We start from the raw sequence: 16,205 nt of genomic DNA on the forward strand, positions 1-16,205 counted from the left end.
TCGCAAAAGCTTATTTTAACCGTTAATTGAGAAGGCTTATTACGCCATTGCTGACAGCCTTCAAAATCAATACACAGTTGACTCTAGAATATTATAATATAATTTTAAAAAGCAAATTAAAATATATTAAGTACTACATTGGAAAACCACTCAGGAACTAAAAATATTTTTTTCAGCAAATACACAATTGAAAAGCCTACGGAAATGACAGAGCCTTTAAAATCTTTCTATTGATTTTCATCAATTACTTGCCTGTCTCTACTTTCAATAAAACAGTGGGGTTGTATTATATAAAAACTTAACTTGCAACTTGAATAAGTACTTTCTCATATATACACGCCGATTCTATATTTGTATGCGAGCATGCCTTACAGCAATTTCGTTTCGTATTTATATTTGTAAGGACCATTGATTGAGCACCGCTGATCATCCAGGTTTGACAAACTTAATGTAATATGAATGAATGAGGATACACTCATTAAAACGCGCAAAAACACTTGTTTATGGTATCATAGTATAAGGAAAAAGAACGCTAATATATTACGAGTTGATTAAATTAATGTGTTCTCAACCCAGCACAGGGAAATCATTATCTTATATAATATATACATAATTGTGCTAGTAAATATAAATATAGCCGGATATTATGCTAATAAATCATAAGCCTTTAGTGATAAATGTAATATATAAAAATGGATTTTAAATGTCTAAGACGGAAAAAGAGGCATTTTTATAAAAATAGGACACCACTGCGAGAAAACCTTTTTTGCAAATTAAATCAAAGTACCCGCCATGCTTCAAAATTCGACCAAAACGGCTGCTTGTAATCTGGTCTAGCAGCCAAAGGTGATCTGATCCAAAACCCAACGGCTACCTTGTCGTAACTGGCCGTCCTACCGAAAGAGGCGAAGAGGCATAGGTATACATATACAAACGCGAGTAATCCATCATCACTTTCTCAAACGCATTCTTAGAGATTTCTTCACACATTTACATTTGAACATATATTTTGGAGTTCAAGGCATCAGAACTTCAAGAATTTGTACGAAGATCGTACGAACTTCGAACAGAGGAGAAGGCCGACCTAACTTCAGACATTTAAAGATCGCAGAACCCACCGCTTCTCTCTACGCAATCTTTTGTCCAGTTCAAAGACCTTAATTTAGAATTAAATCTGCTTCCGAGACGTCTTAAATCTACAAACGCAATAACGGAAAAAATGACTTAACGTATAACTAACCTACAAATTGTACGTGACAATCTCAATTATTGCACAAAAATCAAGAAATAATAATTTGTCTTAAAAACAAAAATAAACACCCATGAAACAAAGTTCAGGGCATGTTTTTCTTATAAAAGTATATAAGACATAGTTTTTAACTTTTTTATCATTTCATTAAAAGGTGCTGTTCTACTATACAAATTTTCTAAATACATATTGAATCTATTCTAGTGAATAAAGTAAACAAATTGCTACACCCGTGTCTTAATAAATATATGTTACTAAAATTATTAATTAAAAATAATATATACATATTATTTTATAAGAAATACTGGTAGTGTTTGCTTTTGCATGATACGTAGAAGGATATCATACAAAATCCAGACCACTATCATGCAACTAGCGGTGGCAAAAAGTACACGTAGAACACATAAAAATAAATAAACATTAGAATCCGCAAAAGTAACTCGCTAAAGATAACGTAATATTCGACAAATAGCAATTAACTGCTGTCTGAATATTTTTATTAAAAATATTATGATGAGACGAAGAATTTGAACTTACCTAGAGTTGGATCGCTTGGACGAGTCGTGCTTCTTGCCACCCTGCAGATTGGGCAGGTCCTTTTGGCGCTTCTTGGTCTCGCGCCATATTCGCCAATATAGGAAGCACATAACTGTGACCGGCACGTAAAAGGCCGCTATGGCCGTACCGAACGTGATGTAATGATTAGTCTCGATGAACTGAATGTAACACATGTCGGCCGGCACCGTCCTCTGGCCCTCAATGTAGGGCCAGGCGTATATCCACGGGGGCCATAGCAGAAGGCTGATGCCCCACGCGCTGCCTATCATGACGGCCGCCTTGCACGTGGTCCTCTTGGCCCTGTAGGTGAGCGGTCGCGTGACGCTGAAGTAACGGTCGAAGCTGATGATGAGCAGGTTGAGCACGGAAGCGTTCGAGGCGAGGTAGTCTAGCGCGAGCCACGTGTCGCATATGTGCGACCCCAGCGGCCAATAGCCCATGATGATGGAGACCGTGAAGAGCGGCATGGAGATGAGGCCAATGGCGAAGTCGGCGACGGCAAGCGAGAAGAGAAAATAGTTGCTGATGGTCTGCAGCTGCTTGTCGATCTTAAAGGAGATCATGACCATGCAGTTGCCGACGACGGTGAGCACGGAGAGGATGGTGGCGATGATGGCGATGATGACCATCTGCGGGATGCTAAAGCGGTTGGCATGTGCGGGCGGCTGGGCGGTCGTCGACGAGTTGCTGTAGTATATCGCGGGAGTCGTCGCGTTGGCCGCCTGCGCGTGCACTTGCACGTGCGCGCACGCTACCAGTGCCATGCTTGCTGCCAGCGCCGCCCGCGCCCACCGCACCCCGCACCCCATCGGACGCCGGCGGATCAGCCCTCACCTTACATCCTCGCAAACGGACACCTGAAAAATCCAAGAAAGCCCATGTTATTTATTGAATAAGTAACAACAAATACTACTCCTCTTCTTTATAACAAACAAAGTATTATTTTACTGGCGCAAAAAATATGATCCAATTTTCTTTGTGTATAACTTTTAAAATACATATAGTAAACATGATATTTTCACCTTCAATTTTTATTGGTACTTTCAAATTTATATTTTCCATGAGTCTTTTTAAAGACATTATTCATCACCTTCATGATTTAAAGTAGCGGTAAAATTTCGTGCACCTATACCTTAAAAAAACATTATTATAAATCAATATAAAGACACCGTAAGAAAATACTGAAACGTTGAGGGTGCTGAACCAAATTTTTTTAAGAGCTTTTCTGTGTTTTTGATACTAAGTATTGCACTTACTCTTTGCTGGGGACTTCGATTTTTTACGATCGTTTTTTATATTAAATCACTTTTTTTATATATTTCATATATAGTTTAATTTATTATGAATTTGTGTATCATTTAGTGTATTTTTTAATATTATATATATCTCACTATGTAAAGTAATGTTAATTAATTTAATTTTAGTATTGAAAGCCCTAGATGCAACCATGCAATATATAATAGTAACACAAAAGCATACATGTTTTAATCCGCACTAAAGCTACATATTACATAGCACGAAAGCTTTGTAATATCCAGACGTTTAGCGAAAATTAATGACGTTCTTGTTTCCATACGAAATTTATAGGCGACCGGAACCGACGGCGAATAATCTGGCAAACTTAGCTTTCCATTGCAACTTACGACAATGCCTTGTTATAAAAATAACATATTCATTAATTATTTTTGATTATATCGTTAAATAGCCGGACTATCCATTAACTGAAATAACATAAAAAATTGCATTACCATACAAACAACATTATTCTAGCAGTAAAAACTTTAACTACATTGTTGATTACTAACATCGCGTAGCTGCACATTAGAAAAACCTTGAGATGCAGTGTTGGCATTGCGAATATTATTATATATTTTTTTTAAACTATATAAATAAAAACTTTGTTCACATAATTTATATTATGTTATTGTAGGGTATATTAAAATTAACCAGGATATTTTAAAATACATATTCTCTTAACCGTCGATAGCATGATAACATAATTTTATCACATCCGTGGATTTTATTAAAAAAAAACACCCTATTAAATTTAATTTCTTGCAAGACACCAAACTTGTCCTAGGGCAAGGAGCAAAAAGTTTAATATGTAACCAGAACTCGTGAGCATCGCGAAACTTTCAACATTAATCAAAACTCAAGGTTCAATATGACGTTAATTGCATTTGGCGCTCCTTATAGTACAAGTTACATTAAGGCACATTCGTTACTGGCAGTCGAGGAAAACGAATTCCAATTAAGCTCAATGCCCCTACAACGATGGAGTAGTTCTAATTAGAGAACAAATAAATTCTCGCGAATTATTTAAATACATTGACGCAATATAGTGCTATACGTTTATACTAACATGTAATGTGCATATAAAAGCAGTTTAAGAAAAAAAAAATATTTTACTTTATTATTTAATATTTATGATTTTATTTATAAAACTATTTTACTCTTTAATTTTTTTAAAAGTAATACTAATATAATATAATTTTCTTTGCCATATAAATTTTCCTTGTCATATTAAAATCATTTTCCTAAATCTTACATATGTTAAAGAAAGACTGATCATATTTAAACTTTTATCAGCATCACCCATAATTAATCGCAGAAAATTTAAAGACTTTTGTGTCTCTCAAACTGTTCAATAAATGAAGTATTTTTGGTCGGCGTAAACAAGCGATATTGCTTATCGTAGTTGATTAGAATAAATCGCAGTATTCCATTGAAGATTTTGAATTGGTCGTTACGCACCTATACACTGATAATATATGTACATATAATACAATAACAAAGATAGGTCGTATTATTGAGGACAAAAGACACGTTAGAATTCATTCAATTGTTAAAAGTATACACGCCAGAACACTGACATACTGAATTTATATCTTCAGACACTAGTCATGAACTTATTGACAATATAACATACTCATTTAAAAATCAAAACTAAGCACTTAACAACCGATGAACTATTTGGTATGAAATTAATAGCAAAAATCTTAAACTACGCGCGCTGAGTGCCAATAAAAAAAGCAGGAGCTAGATTTACATGACATTGAAATCAAGAAACTCGTCTCCGGTTAATATAGTATAAATAAAGTATCATGATATTTATTGAATATCTTAAAATTAAAATTCAACAAAATAATAAATTAAAATATGGTTATGATATTTATACTTATCTAAACGGGCATAACATTTGTGTTTTAATTTTCACAAAATACGGAACAATAATTCCTTAATCATTTTTTATTTGACTTGAATAAAATTCAGTAATTATGCGAAATTATTTAAATGAATTAATGGCCTAACACAATCATTACGTTCGTCTTTTTAATTAATTATCGCGTTTGTACTAAAGCGGAAGAAAATCATAAAATATTACCCCTGCGTGACGAGAGAAAGAGAAAGAAAGAGAGAGCGTCAAGATAATTAATTAAGGGAGGGCTTCCGTTGGATTTTCCACCTTGAAATCGAATCTTATAGTCACCGACCTAATTTAGTACTATATTTTTAAAGAGGTATAAATTTTATTTGCACTTAATCAATAGAAGTTTACTTAGCGTCGGGCGACGTCTTTGGGTTAATTAACGCAGATGTAATTAATACGTATATCTTTACTTTCAAAGAGTTAAACTTTAACCCTACTGATCCTTTGACCCTCTAACTGAGCCTCGATTCAAGAAAAACACATTTAGTTTTAGAGGTGCGGTGCCGAAGTGTCTACGCGTTTTCGCTATCGATCATCCGTATACAGAATAGAAATGTGACAGAGCCGGCACTGAATTATTAGCCCCCGAGGCTCTATATTAATTTTTTTACCGGCCTTCATGGCGATAATAAATCACGAGCCTCGCCCCACCGAACGAATAGAAAATACATATTTCTCCTCTGGTGCGTCTTGGATGGTGGTAGATGGAGCGCGGTAATCCTGCGCGAAAGGTGGGATAACTCTCCCCTTTTATATACAGCGGGAGGTAACTCCTCTTAGGGTGGAGGTCGTCATCTCAGAGGACACTGTAAATCTTAATTGGTCGTTCGCTAGGCGCTGGACGACCTCACGCGAAGGCTGTGTTAACCTTTCAAGCCCTTTCTGCACAAACAAAATAAATAAAAAAGGTATTCCAGAGAAACTTTTTTTTTATATTTAATATATTTTAATTTATTTAAATTTAGATTATCGTGACCTATTAGGTTAAATGCGTAATGATGATTAAGTTACTTGAAAATTAAAAATAATTGAGGAGCACCTTGTAATGTTGCAATAAATAAATCGGGATGTGTTGTGATTAAACTGTTATTGTTTTGGTTTTTCTTAGTGGTTGAGTAGTAACCAGAATTTAAACATGGGATTAAACTTTTACACTAAAAATAATTGCGTCATATTTATGTAAAAATAAAGAAATAAAATGTTTCGCAGATTATCAATCGCTACGCACGTGTTTAATAACAACTGCTTTTGAAACAGTAATAATACCTGGGGAAAAGGTGTTGGAACGCCATTTCACCGCGTTACATGACAAAAAGCCATGTTTAATACTATAAAAACTAATTATTAAAACGACATTTTTTATTTTAAATTTGAAAATAACAAAAATATTCATTTATTACCTTGTATTTGTCTTAGCAACGCTGGAAAATTAAAATCGTAATATATAAATCATACTTTATATTTCCGCGTCTGCAAAATCTCCGTATGTATAAACAGGTTGAGAAACACTGGCTTCAAGAAATTCTATTTTAACGGTAAATAAGATCGGAAAAACTACATATTGTAACATTTTCTGGCACTAAAAAGCAAACGATTAACAAAAGCCCAACTCTACTGAGAGTCTAAATTACACTATAAAAAAAAGAGTCCGAAAATTGAACAAGTGCATTTAAATATTTTTGAATCATCGTCTTACAAAACAACATAAGAATTTGAAACTGCCATTTATAATAATTAAAAATAATAAGAGGGTTCAGGATTGATAATTAAGGAACTCCCAAAGGGATCACCTTAACTATTTAAATACACGATTTGTGATCGTGATCTAACAAGTTACCCAAAGGCACCCAAATACCTGGCTTAATTCATTACCCAGTTCAGTTCCGGTTAATTTTTGTCAACTATTATTAACTGATGTTATATACGTAAAGTATAAACTGAAATATTTGACTCAAATAGTATTTAAATATATAAATAAAAAAATCTTTGAATAGAAAATTAAAATTGTAAACATTTATTTACTTTAATCACACATGTCGTTTAAATAAATTATAGCTAATGATATAGAGAAAACAGGAACATTATACATTTATATAATACTACATTTCTACATTGCTTTACATATGACATTAAATCTTTTTTAAATTCTAAAGTTAAACTTATTAAAAAGGTAATTCACTCTTGCTGATATTTATATGCTTATCGTTAAAACACGTGAAACGGCTCACCAGCGTATTAAGGAACTGGATGGCGAGAGCCATCGGCGAGTAGGCTAATGCCGAGGTCCTGGCTCTAACATGCATCAAAAGAGGGCGCGGCCGTGATTCTTGAAGACGTTCTAGAACCCAAAACTGGATTTTTTTTAAGAATAATTTGATTATCGACAGCACCTTTGAGTAGTTTAAAGATAAACTTTCTACAAAAACTCAGCAAATAATATCCCAACGCTCCTAAAAAAGGCGCTAGAATACAAGAACTTCTCATAAAAAGATATCTCAATAATTTGAACCGAGATTTTTCAATTAAGTATTTAGTTATTCAGGAATACAAAATTGTAACTCATGATTCAAAAATTCTGCGAACAAAAATGTTATAAAATACATGAATAATTGACATGTCGTTAAAGTAAAATAGATTACACAGCCGAGCATTTTGAAAAATATTTGCAGACATCATTTACGTGTAGAGAGAATCTCCACTTACTCCCAAAAGTGATTCTGAAATCTTTAGTAAAAGTTTCTTTAAACAGAAAATTTCCACTAAAATCTAATAATTCAATAATGAATGAGATCAGTACAATGACATAAAATAGCATTTTCAGGCAGACAGTTTACGAAAGACATCATAGAAGACTAGTCCTTGCTTTTTTTATGACACTGTGCACGCATAGTTTTATATAGTCTAATCTTTCGTTTCGTTTTATAAATAAAAAATATCATTTTTGACTTCGATCGATGCCTAAATAATGTTTTATTATTTGCGTATTTTCACTCTCTTGAATCAATAAAAACAATTATAATGAATATGAAAAAACAATTATAAGTGATATTTATTTGTTTTAATATAGTTTTCGCCATAATCCACCCACGGATTTACGCTCGCTTGAACATCAGATTAACGTGGTCGATAACAGAATCCTGGCTTCTGTGAGCGGTCAGAGGTTTAGGACCGCTATTGTTACGCTCGACTAATTATTAAAAAAATACCTAGATCAAGCGAAATATCCGGCACAGTATTAAACGATATCTAACCATATAAAAAAATGTCCAATTATAGCGCAAAACGATATCCCCTCGAGACGGACGTTAACGTTTGACTATTGACCCCTGTAATTTATACGCACACATTAATTGAGTTTCATAAAGTTATTCGCTGTGAGGCGGAGCGTTATAAATTTCAAAGAGTTTAGCACATAAATCAGGAAAACTTTCCATATGTGTGTATGTATGTGTATATTGCAAGTTCGACGAGCAAGTTTTGCAACAATTATGGTGAGGCGAGCGCAACGCCTGCCAAGAATAACGGGCGTCGGACGAGTGCATTTCGGTTAAATCTCTCCTATCTCTGTAAATTATTCAAGCTCGTTTTTTTTTAGTTTATAATATAAAACGTTAAACAGGATTAACGATTGTTTTTAAACATGTTAAAAGAAAGTAGCATTTTAAAATATGCAAATTTAAAATTATTATCGTAATCTAACAAGTAGTGAAAGTAGAAAAATACGTGATTAAGTACGGCAGTGTTCATGATTATATACCACCAATGATTGGAAGGCTTTATAGTATTTTACATGACACACGCGCGTTTAATTTCTGCCAGCAATGCCTGCGATCCTAGTAGTCGAGACGTGCGTCGCGATTTTCTTATCCCTACCAACGTAAGTTGTAGGGATATGGCGGACTTTGGCCTAGTCTCCTGGTGAGCATCACCTAGTAGGCTTTAAATTATTCTGGTTCGTTGTGATAAAATAAAAATACAAGCTTTTGTTAAAAAAAAATTTAATTATATAACAACAACTATTTTGTAAGCAAACAGAAAAGAACGTAATTCACTACTTTAAATTTAAAAAATCAGCAGCAGTTTTATATTTAACTTATTATCCTGCATCAACATGAACGAAGCTGATTCAAGTTTATAATAATTTATCTGTAAATGTAGAACCAAGATATGAACTAGAGCTTATGTATAATGTAATAAAGCCGCAATTTTAATAAGCTGTTTATTGTTTTTATTAATTGGCATTTCGGTACCTATCCTCTTCTACGAATACAACAAAATGTTGTCAGTTAAGAGTTGCCTATCAATATAATGAAGATTTATAGTATTAATTTCTTATCTATCTAATTACAATAAAAATTTTATATTAGTAACAAATTTATTTTTTAAAAAAGCTTGAGAGTAAGCATTTGCCTGTCCATGGCACATAACTCTTTTCCAGTAGGAACTTTTACTTAAAATCTATAAAAAACAATACATTATGCATTACTTCTAGTATTAAATTATAATTTAAAACAATAATTTTGTCATAAAGATTGGAGACCTCAAATTATATTGAGAGCTACACATCGATTTCAGCTGTATCGAATTTTTTTTTAAAGTCTAGCATATAATAAAATCAATATTTAACTATTGATTATAATTATAAAATTGATAAATAGAAATTTTCTAGAAAAATCACTACAATAAATGTTCATTATTTTTTGTGTATTCTGACTTTAACCATCACTTTAACAGTATTTTTCTAGCCATAGTTACATCACCATGTATTATGAATGTCGTTTTTAAATGAATACAAAAATTGATTATATATGTTTTTTTCATTTTAATGATTAAAAATATAATCTCCTTCTAAATATATAACCTTCTCTCACCTCTCGGTTAACTTTTTAATTCCATTAGCATGAAATGTTGGAGGCATGGATTTAAAATAACCTTCTACGAAGTGTTTTATATTGATTGAAAGAAGTAAGGTCTGGAGAATTAAGTGGATGAGGTAAAAAACCTTCTTCCAGCCAAGTTCCTTGCTTTTATTGAGAGTCAATTTCGCCACATAAGGACGCGCATTGTCGTGTTGTAGAACAATTCTATTGACAAGTGCAGTTTTTTCGTACAAAAATCCAGATGATCACAATATAAGCTTAAATATATTGTTTGACCAGATTAAGGAGTTTTAAAATGCACAAACCCTTTGCGATCCCACTATACACACAAAATAACCTTTTTTACAATTAACCCGGACTTCAAGGTAGCTTTTGCTATTTGACCTTTTGATAACCTCTATCTTCTACGACGATTGTTATCGTACAACACAAATTTCTAATCTTCGGTTATTAAATGAGCAAGAAAGATGTGTCAGCTTCAAGATACATGCAAATACGCATTTTCTTCGCTCAATTCGAGTAATACTACATATGAAATTAATCTTAAGCGTACTTAAAAAGTACGTTTAAAATTAACTCCATATATTCCATTAACTATAAATTGGCAAATTAATAGATAAAAAAAGAAGAGCTAATCAAAAATGAAGTCTGTGGAGGAAAAAACAGCGTATTAAATTTATCTTGTAAGCAGCAAATACATATACTAATTGTTTCTTAGCCAAAATATTTACAGAGCACAAATATTGATTTTGAATCTCTATTTAGCTTTCGGCTCAATTGATTTGATTTATGTCTTAGATGTTGTGATGCAAATTCGTAACCGATCGTTGTTACATAATATTACGAACGTTTTAGCTATAATATAAATGGACAAACACACCCTACAAAAACATTACAACCACGCAACTCCGAAAATATACATAATGATCAAAAATGACGCATATTCCAATTTATAATACTTTGCCATAATATTAGTGCAACTTATAAAATGATGTATAATTCACTAGTGCATAAATAGAGTGCAATATTTGATTAATATGAAGAAATTTGAAAACTCGGGAGTTTAATATTTATAGATACATATTAAGAACTTATCCACTCTATTCTCTAAATCTTGCTTCTTTTGACTGTCATAAGAAACCATTGAGAAGTATTCAAGTAGGCTGTTTAAATATGCGGAATAGTAGTATATATATTTTATCACAAACGAAATGTTTGAAAAATTATATAGATATTATAAAATCATCAGAATCTAAGAAGACATAATTTTTTATCACAGTTTTGGATTGCCCTATCACCAGACCTAAAACGAATTCTCGTTTTTAGTATATTTTAAATATTAAAAAATTGTCTTGATATATAAAATAGACATTAGTTGATAGTATATTAATAATGTTGTATTAAGTATTTAAAATATCCATTAAATACATTATTTAAATAGATCTTGATATTTTCTTGAATTAAACATATTTTTAAGTGTCCCGCCATTTTTGTCGGGCATTGATCTTATACAAAATATGCTCATTTTTAATAACATCTCAGAACACAATGCTTCCATATAAACACGTGCCGTATTTGAATATCGAGCGTTTCATCTTTTCGTTTTCCCTTAAATCAGGTCAGAAGAAACAAACGGACCGTGAAACGTTTGCGTAACTTAAGCACCGTCCCCCTTTATCTATACAATATTAAAGCAACGTCGTTGTCGATTTTCGTAAAGGTCCACAGGAAATTCGACCCCCCTGAACCGTAACCGTACCGCTAAAATACGCTCTTTACGAAAAATACTTTCCTGCGGTGTATTTTATAGGCGAAAGTCCACCTACGAAACCTTCGCAATATACACCATTTGTCACCGAGACCCTCAGCGTTTCGACTAATTAATTAGTTCAGACGTACAACGAACCATGCTGTTATTTACATACGCACCCGTTTCGACATTTCGATCGATGCTCTGCACAATTGAGTAACTAATCTTACTGAAACTTGTCGGAACAGAATTGGAAAAGTTTGTTTTATGGTTATCCTAAACTAATCCTGGTAGGTTTAATGCAGAAAAAATGTCAACGATAAGATGCACTCTGCTTTAATGTTGTCGAAAAATCTTTACACAGTTTATTTGAAATCATAACATAAACATAAACATTTAACAAAAGTTTAAAAAGATATTATCATTGACACAGAACTAAATCGCAAATAAAACAGATAATAAAAACAAAATAAAGCTAAAAAGTGACAAACGGACTGACTGAAATAAAACCCAGAAGTAATGAGACTGAATGGTTTTGGGAAACTTTCAATGAAGCAGGTTTCAAATATCCAATCAAAATAACCAATTCGCATTCCTCAATACATACAAACAATTCCAGTCACTCTTTTTTATAGGGCTACATTAGTGACTACTAACCTAAGACACGCGTGTCAAATTTAGAGATGTATCTTGCAAAATTTCAAGACAGCACCTGCGCCCAAGAGTTTGTTGACTTGAGATCCAAACTTAAAAATCTAGAAATAAATTGTTTCGAGAATGAATAGAAGTGCTATTACCAACAAGAAATTTTGAGTACTTGGTACCGTTTACTGGACTCTTTTAGCACCCTGAAAAATGTAGCGAAAGCTTTACTCACAATTTTTCCTTCTACGTACTTTTGTAAGACGTTATTCACGGCGTTAAATAGTATTAAAACCCGTAAAAGAAACCGACTGACAGATTAAATTAGTAGCGCTTGCTTGAGCTTGACGTGCACAAAATACCAACCTTCAATTGAAGATTTAACAAATGTAATTCAACAACAAAATATTCTCTAGAGTAAAGAATTATTTGTTTTTGCTTTTTAAATAAATAAACATATCAAAAATATAACTTTTTACTAACGCTGCAAATATAACAAAAGTGACACGTCACCTGATTTAAGATAGGCTCAAAAGTTCAAAAGGATTTCTATTACTAGGCCACAGCATAGATTTCAGAATTGTATGATTCACTACCTGTACTATTCCGTCAACTGAAAAGACAGTCGCTTCGAACGGATATACATATTAATAAGTATAATTTTAATTTGTTGAATTACAATTATTATTTTAAAAGTATTTAGAAAAAAAATTCTTACAGTATTTTTTTTAAACATATGTGAATATGAACTTTACCTAAAATTAAATTATATCATATTAAAATATAACGTATTATTCAATTGTATTTTATTAAAAAATTCTTCACGTGTATAGTTAAAAAATATTGGCACTGTATATTTTTTCAAATAATTAAATGTTTTTAAAACATTTGAAAAATAATAAACATCACGCTATCCATTTTTTATCCGAAACACACATACGCTTTACTCACACAATCGTATTGTAAGAGTTGACAATCAGTTACTGTGATATTTATTTTTATATCCGGATGTGACACAGACAAAAATCCTTGAAATGAGCATTGCCATATATACACGTTTCAGTGGAACAGCATTAATTATATTAATTAATTGTTTATTTTCCCGGGACGTGTCATTTGTGTCTGTGTTAGTGTAATTGTGTGGCAATTGAGTCGGTGACAATTTTATGTGATTTTTTTCGCAGACTCCAAAACCAAAAGCCAAGATTTTGATAATATGCTACTATCATTTCGTTTGTTCATAGTAATATTTCAAGCGCCTGTGTTTTATACGAACAAAAGGATTTTTAATGTTAACTATAGCTTTTGTGCTCCTAAAATCAATTTTGCGTGATGCGTCTTTTAGATGTATGCTAGAACATAATTTTAATTATCAATATTTTGTACATTAATATTATAAGAAAAATAAAAAAAAATGTATATTATTTTAACTAAAATGTTACGTCGTGCTCTTTCAAGAGCATTTTTTATAATATTTACACACGATACTGCTCGAATAACGTTCTTTAGTTGTACAATCGATGTTTACTTGTTGCCATACATGCTTAAGATAACCATAGTATATAAAATCTTGAGATTTTCATGGTCTCAATAATAATATTATTGTCTTAACTGCTCTGCAAATGGGCTCATAAGTTTGCTATAAAAAATCCCAAAATTTTAATTTAATATGAACGTTGTGGTTCGTGGTTTATCTATCAGTAAATAAAATCAGTTAAGTTAAATTTCAGACACAATTTCATTAAGTAATATAAGGAAGAGTAATATGTACCTTTAATGTATAATAATAAATAAAAAAACACTGCTTTATTGTCATGTAAATTAAGAAAAGTGTTATGCACTTAAATATGCCTTTTAGGAAATAATTATATTTGTAATTGGAAGATATATTTTTTTATATGAAGATGCTATTAGGATTACACAAAAGTGTCAAAAGAGTGACTGATAGCTTGAATCACTAAAAAGCACGAAAGTGAATTAGTTGCTTAAAATGGTCGCTGCAATTGTAACACACACGCATCGAGCACTGCTCTGTAATTATTGTTTTAATAGTGAAAGTGTAAAACCTTGTCCTATTGATTTTGTGATATTTTTTATATGAAGATGTTATTAGGGCTACACTTAAGTGATTGATAGCTCAAACAGTTAATAAAAATTAATTTTTAGTTAGTTGCTATTTTTTAAATTATTATTAAATAATAAAAATACAGTATGGTAATGCATGTCTGTCCTTCTAGCTAGTTTGCGAATGGACTATAAATTTAATTACAGCGCAAGTTCTGTAGCAGACTCTTTTTGACACTTTTTATCATCAAAATAATGCTAATCAATATTTTAATTCTGTAATTTTTTATTAATCAATAATTGGATGACCTTTAAAGACCGACTGATAAATTGATTCTGATTGGCGTCAAAATATCATAGTGATTACGCTAAATAATAGCATTAATCATACAATGAAATATTTTTATTTATTAAAGCATATTTTACTGTTTGATTATTTATGTTAAAGATAAAAGTATAATAAAAATAGTGATTTAAATATAATTTTGTAGTTCATGCTTTCGGAATTAATATTTATGCGAATTTAAAGTTATTTGGTTTATATTTCATGCAAATTTTTTTTAAAAATATTTTATTTTTATATGTTTCTATTTACTAAATGGTTCACAAATTGCTTTTTACTAGAACTAGAAATGTATATTGTATGAAGCGAAAAGCTCTCGATTTTAAAGTTTATTGATTGTCGACAATGTAGCAGGACATCCGTATTTAGAACATCCAAACAACAAGTATAATTTATATATTAGATCAATGCATAATTGCTTATATTAAAAAATACCATTAAGGGCACCTATCAATGTTTTGTTGAGCAACTAAAGAATGAGGCAGTAAAATTAACTGACCTTTGGAAAACATTTTTCGTCCACTTTCACTGAAATAAGATCACAAACTTGCTGAAAAGTAGTATGGCATGTATGTTGTACAGTCATTGAAATGATTGAAGCAGCAAAAATATTAGCAAAAAAAATTTATAAAATAAGCTTAAATTATATCGACAAATTACTTTGAAACAATGCCTTAAATAACATAGATATTAATATGTATAGCTTTAGATATAGCCAAAGAACCAGAAAACGATAATGAAGCAGAAGAAAATTCAGCTTCTTTCACTGCACAATTAATTCTAAAAGTTATGTTCTTCTTAATGACATTTCTAACATGAGCTTAAAAATTATATGTCAGGATATTAGGAACTGCATAAAAATATAATTACAAAATCAAAAATATCAGCCTTTTTCTCTTCAGCCTTGCTGAAGAGAAAAAATCAACACAGAACGATAATGAATATAACGTTAATTTTAATTGTAAAGAACTACCGTTTTTAATATGTATGTACTTTACAATTTTATATAGAAAACAATTTCGAACCAAATCGAAAATTGTGCTGACCAACGTTATATAGCGACTTTAATTCTCATGCATCCCTTTGATAATATAAACTGATGGATATTATATAATTATATTTTTAAATAATTGTTTCAGCCTAATATAATATATGCATTATTATAAACTACTCTTTTCTAATTAAACTGAAAGTGTGATTTATTCAATAATTAAGCAGTTAATAACATTTAATATATAATATGCATTAAAAGCCAAAACTTTCACATGAATACTAAATTTTAATTGCTGCTTTTTAACTTTTAATCAAAATAACCGTTATACATCCTTTGTAAAAAGCTTTTGTTATACCCAAACACAACAAATTGGCTGAATTTTATGTAAAATAATATCGTTTTCCACACACTAATAAACATCATGCTCGGCAAAGTTTTCGAAACGATTCTGCGTTCCAACAATCCGATTCAGCCGCCCCAGGTTTAATAGGCCCAAACCCAATTATTTGATTCT

At 31.5% G+C, this 16,205-nt stretch overlaps 1 protein-coding gene across 1 annotated transcript in view; it reads right to left on the reverse strand.

Moving 5' to 3' along the window:
* The window catches only part of mAChR-A (muscarinic Acetylcholine Receptor, A-type), a 181,959-nt gene that overhangs the window by 107,820 nt on the left and 57,934 nt on the right, over nucleotides 1-16,205 (reverse strand). The window contains exon 2 of the mRNA XM_088201694.1: nucleotides 1,787-2,664. Coding sequence (XP_088057820.1) covers nucleotides 1,787-2,616 — 830 coding nt within the window. The 5' untranslated portion in view covers nucleotides 2,617-2,664. The remainder of the gene's footprint in view (nucleotides 1-1,786; nucleotides 2,665-16,205) is intronic.

This window comes from Plectrocnemia conspersa, unplaced genomic scaffold (assembly GCF_051122295.1).
Source record: "Plectrocnemia conspersa isolate PC_06_02 unplaced genomic scaffold, ASM5112229v1 ptg000013l, whole genome shotgun sequence".
NCBI lineage: Eukaryota > Metazoa > Arthropoda > Insecta > Trichoptera > Polycentropodidae > Plectrocnemia > Plectrocnemia conspersa.